The 5,157-nt window shown below is 51.3% G+C and overlaps 1 protein-coding gene across 1 annotated transcript in view; it reads right to left on the bottom strand.

Annotated features, from left to right (window-relative positions):
- PAX9 (paired box 9) overlaps window positions 1-5,157 on the bottom strand; it is a 29,624-nt gene that overhangs the window by 23,797 nt on the left and 670 nt on the right. Inside the window, exons 2-3 of the mRNA XM_009993939.1 lie at window positions 4,171-4,311; window positions 1,517-1,583 (exon numbers count right to left, since the gene is read on the bottom strand). Of these exons, the coding sequence (XP_009992241.1) occupies window positions 1,517-1,583; window positions 4,171-4,311 (208 nt within the window). The remainder of the gene's footprint in view (window positions 1-1,516; window positions 1,584-4,170; window positions 4,312-5,157) is intronic.

Genomic DNA, 5,157 nt, shown 5'->3' with positions numbered 1-5,157 from the left:
TATAGAGTGCAACGCTTATTCTCAGCTTGCTCTGCTCTCCCACTCTAGAAAGAAATCAGGCCAATAAAATGCGGCACACACCTCGCGTTTGAAGCTGCAGAGATTTAATTATTTCTCTTATTTGAAGGAAGCCAAAGCCTTCTCCTTCCTTGAGGGGAGAGCTGAGGAGCTATCGATGCAGAAAGATGCTCATATAGCAGCATATATAGTAAGCATAAGTCCTCTCTACCCTTCCAGAAAGACAAAGCCCCCTTGTGTCTGTAATCGGGTGGCCGAATTTTTCGAGATGGTGTGGGGAAGGTGTGTGTCTGGGGTGGCAGAGGTTAGAGACACAAAGACATGCTGTGGCTGGGGGGCGGGGCTTTCTCCGGGAGGTTTTTTTTGGGCGGGGGGCGGACAACGCAGTGGTAGTGTCGGAGAAGCCTTTGGACATCTCTGAAAGACAGGGAAAAGCAGGGCAGAGGCAGGGGGAAGGGCACAACCTTAGGCTGTGGCCCGGAGCAAGGGTGCTGCATGTTGCAGGACGAGATGAGACCCGAGGGGCTTTCGTTTTGCACAGAGCTATTCCTACACACGGGTGTATAAAATCCCACGGGATCTCTCGGAATCGCTCCTGGTTTTTTGAGAGACATGTAAATAAGCAAATGCAGGATGAAGGGGCCTTCCCGTATCACTGGCTGCCATGTGCATTTTGTTATGTGGTAAAATAGCTAAGCCCAGCAGGTTAGCGAGGGCACGGTGCCGGTACGACTGACCCCGCGCTCCCCCGGGGAGGGAAGGGAGGTGGATTCGCCGTTGCCGCTCCCCCTCCGAGCCTGCAAGCTCGAAAATGCCCGGCCTGACCCCCAGGTCTCAGGTGTCCTGAGAGTAGCCTGGGACAAGCGCACTTCACACATGCCCCGGCGGACGCTTGCTTGGAAGCGACTGCTAAGGAGAGGGGGGATTTTCACGGAGAGATGCCTCTTTCAGCCAGGCATCTCCCCCAGCTGCAGGCAGGGACCGTCTCCTCTCCATAGCAACCGAGCCCCCTCCCTTCTGCAGGGGCAGGCTTTGTTTTCCACTTGTTCCCCTCTTTTCGGAGGAAAAAGTCTTTGTGAGAATGACACAGGGACACGTTGCCGATCCTTCGTTGGTAGATGTGGTGTCTGTAATTGCTGCCCGCTGCCTTGTTTTAGCTCTCTAAAAAACACGCACTTATACGTTTGTGTAAGAAAGTGCATGAGATTCCACAAGGATATGTATTTTTAAATTTAATTAATATAAAATCCAAATGTGCGCTGAAATACTCACAACTCCGAAACTCCCACAAAAGATATTTTTTTTTTTTGGTCTCGTCCTCAAACCAAGTGGGGGATGGAGGGGAGGCCCGTGCCATGTGTGAGTGTGTGATTTCAATTTTAAGAAATTGATTTGACAGCAGGGACAAGACGGAGAATGAAAGTGTAATAGGAGGAAGCTTTGTTTTAAAAAGTTTAATTGGATACAAACAAGCCATGTCTGAACATTTTCTGCATACTTCTGAAGCGATGGCGGGCAAATACATCAGGTCTCGAGGTCACTTTGGCGGCGACAGACCTCAACATCTGAAACGGAACGGAAGATAGCAAGAAATCAAGGCACAAGGTTTTCGAGTGTCACGCTTTTAGGATAAGGTCGCAACTTCCTTCAAACCTCCTTCCTGGCGTGCAGGAGCAGGGAAGCTCCGTTTCAGCGGTTAGAAAATGCCCAAGCAGTGTCGGGTACTTTGGCCGGAGCCCAAACATCTCTCCAGTGCTCGAGCAGCGTCTCGGCCCGGCTGGTTCCCAGCGCCCGTCCCGGCCGGGGCTCTCAGCCCCGGTGGGAGAAGAAGCTGGAAAGGTCTGTAAAAGCTCAGGCGACCAGTGGCGAGAGCCTCCGAGCGTTTAGCTCCTTCCCAGTAGAGAGGAGGGCACAGACAGACCCGGCTGCCTTGTCCGGGTTGATCCCCCATCTCAGGTCCGTAGCAGATCCCCTCCAGTGAAGGCAAGAACAGGCGTCTGCATTTTTACGGGAAGGCGCCGCAAACAGATGAACAGGTGAAATAAGGGAACAGTTGTGCGAAAACGAGCGAAAAGCAGGCTGAGCTTCGCCCGCCGAACCCCGCCGAGCCTCCCCTCACGGCCGAGCCCCGGGGGTGTCCCAGCCCAGCTCCTCGGGGCGGCGGGTATCCCAGCCGGCCAGCGGCTGTGATGCCACCGTCCTTCTCCTTCCACCTCGCTTGAATATTCAGATCGAGGTTGGGGTTGGGGTGGCGGTGGTGATGTCTTAATGATGTGCTAGTTGCTTGGACAGATTTAATAACTGCCGTCACTTGTTCCTACCAACCCCTCTGGAGACCAGGCAGTATCTCATTAGGTCTTTCCTGATGCAAACACTTAATTTGAATGAGCGATGCTGAGTTATTGTCTCTTTGCACTAGCAATTGTTTAATGACATATAGGAGAAATAAATAGACAATTGTCATGGACCAGGCCGTAAAGGTACAGAGGGCCAGTATTTGAAAGCATATTTTGTTCTGATAAAGCAGTCGGGTTTTAATTTGTCACATGATACATTAATTTAGAGTAAATGAAAAAAAAAACCAAAACAAACAACCAAAAAAAAAACAAACCACCTCTGTTGTTCTGCGTTAAATTATAGGAAGCAATTGGCAATATAGGAACCAAATAGGCAATTTTCTCCATCTCTGCCTGTGCTTCTGCAACACCTAGTACCAGTGCCACCTACAGGAATAATTGCATTTTCGAGCTGCTTTCGATCACCAGAAGCGTTTGAGAGAGTCCTGGTAGTTCGGTCGTCTTGACTCCGAAAGTCTTTGCTTTTCTCCGTGGCTTTCGTTGGAGAGCACACACACGCACGCACGCACCCCGGTGTGCACATACGTGCAAACGCAGGCAGGCTCCTCGGTGCCACGGGAGCTGCGGGAACGGAGCCCTCCCCCCGGGGCAGCAAAGGCGAGGGACAGCACTGTTTGGTTAAACCAAGCAGTACTTCAGGGTGTCGCTGCCGGTGCCCCGCTCCGTGCTGGGGGAGCGGGGTGGCCACCCCACCCTCCCGCTTGTCCCGGCGGAGCCCAGCACAGATAAGGCGCCGGGAATTTAGGAGCTCGCCTGCGCAGGATCCCAAATCAATACTGGTTTATCTGCTAGCTGTATTTTTACGAGGGGCAGCTACAAGCCAAGTGCGGCTCTGCCTTGCTTTCCTGCACACCTCGGAGCTTTGCCTTCGCCGGGTGATTTATAACGAATGCCTCGGGAATTCCAGAGGAAGAATAATTATCCCCTCCTTCGCTTCTTTGGTGGGGGAGGCCTTGGCTGCCAGCAGGGTTCCTCCTTGCCTGCAGCCGTGCAGTCCCGGCGCTGGGAAGGGGGCCGGGGGCGGCCCGGGCTGCACTCCCGCAGGTGGCTCCGTCGGGGAGGAAGTTTCCTCACTTGACTTTGTGTCCTCTAATCCTGTCCCACCCTTGAACAGACCCCCTAAATATTTGTCTCCCGGACTGAAGGCGGTAGCAATCCTTCCTTGTCAGGTTTGAAAGAGAGCCCTTTTTCTCTCGATCCTTTCTCTTCAAAGGTTTCCTGTTCCTATGGCTTCACGCGTGCATAAACACCTCATCCAAAAATGTGTATACGGATACCTCCACACTATGCATAGTACTCGCTGATGCCCTGTTCCTCTGCGAAGGAGATACCTCCGAAATGACCTGAGGTTTGTATACAGGGGGGGACATCCATGCCTGCGGCTTACGGACCGTGGCAGTCAGCCAGGTGAAAAGCAGAGGGAAAGGTGGGACATGCAGGGCTCGAGAGCGCTAGGACGCGGTCTGGGCAGGAGGCGCACGTAAAGGAAAGGGGCTTGTTAGCGTTTTCCTCCCAAATCTCCTTTACCCTTGCATTTCATCGTCACAAAAATCGGAGGTGGTGTTTTTTGTTGTTGTTGGGGTTTTTTTCTCCCCGATGGAGTAGGAAATGCGGTCACTTTTTGGCCTACACAGAAGACTTTGTAGAGATTTTCATGTTTTACAGCCTGGACAAAACTCGATCGTTCCTACTCTGAGGGTTTAACTTCGTTGTGAGAATAAAACGAGGGAGAGAGGGGAACGAGACGCGGAAAGAGCTCCGAGCTGCCCTTTCTCCTTTCCCCATCCCCTCTTGCCTTGCGCGGATACGCAGCTGCGATCGGCATCAGTCCTGGGGGCGACCCCAGCGTCGCGTCTCTCACGCCACTCCCCGGAGGCCCGGTGACATTAGTGATGCAGGTGAAGACGTAATCAGACCCAGAGTTCACTCTCGGTTGCTGTTTTTTTTCATAAAGTAAACTAAAGTTTCTCCCGTGAAAGGCAGTGTTGTTTACAAGACGAACGCGGGTCCAGCCCTGCCCGCTTACACCACACATCATAGAATCATAGAATCATAGAATCATAGAATCATAGAATCATAGAATCATAGAATCATAGAATCATAGAATCATAGAATCATAGAATCATAGAATCATAGAATCATAGAATCATAGAATCATAGAATCTTAGGGGCTGGAAGGGACCTCGAGAGATCATCTAGTCCAACCCCCCTGCCAGAGCAGGGTCACCTAGAGTACATCACACAGGAACTCATCCAGGTGGGTTTTGAATGTCTCCAGTGAGGGAGACTCCACAACCTCCCTGGGCAGTCTGTTCCAGGGCTCTGTCACTCTCACAGTAAAAAAATTTTTTCGGATATTCACCTTGAACTTCCTATGCTCCAATTTACACCCATAATATTGCTGTCTTGCAACTGCTGCAAAATAACTGAGAGGATAAAACCGTCCCGGGTCATTTACAACGTTGACACACTACAACATTTAATGCAGAACAGTGCAGTAAAATTACTTTTTAAAAAAATACTTTTCCTTTAGAGAAGAAGGGCTATTTCGAGGGAAGAAGCCCACTGTCCCCAGCCCTGCCCACCTAATGTGACTCCTCTCCCGGGAGAGGCAAATGCCCCGCGTCGCGGAGGCTTTTTTGCCTCGGCATCTGGCCCGTCAGAAATGTCATTTAAGAGTTACTTCTTCATTTAAAAGTCTCTTCTCCACTTAAGAGAGTCAAATTCAGCAGTAAGGAGGAAAGCAGGGACCATGCGGGATCAGCCGCGACGCTGAAGAGAT

Source organism: Chaetura pelagica, unplaced genomic scaffold (assembly GCF_000747805.2).
Source record: "Chaetura pelagica isolate M959 unplaced genomic scaffold, ChaPel_1.0 scaffold11, whole genome shotgun sequence".
Lineage (NCBI taxonomy): Eukaryota > Metazoa > Chordata > Aves > Apodiformes > Apodidae > Chaetura > Chaetura pelagica.
Note: the sequence above shows the minus strand (reverse complement) of the source record. Positions and strands in the feature narration are given on the sequence as shown.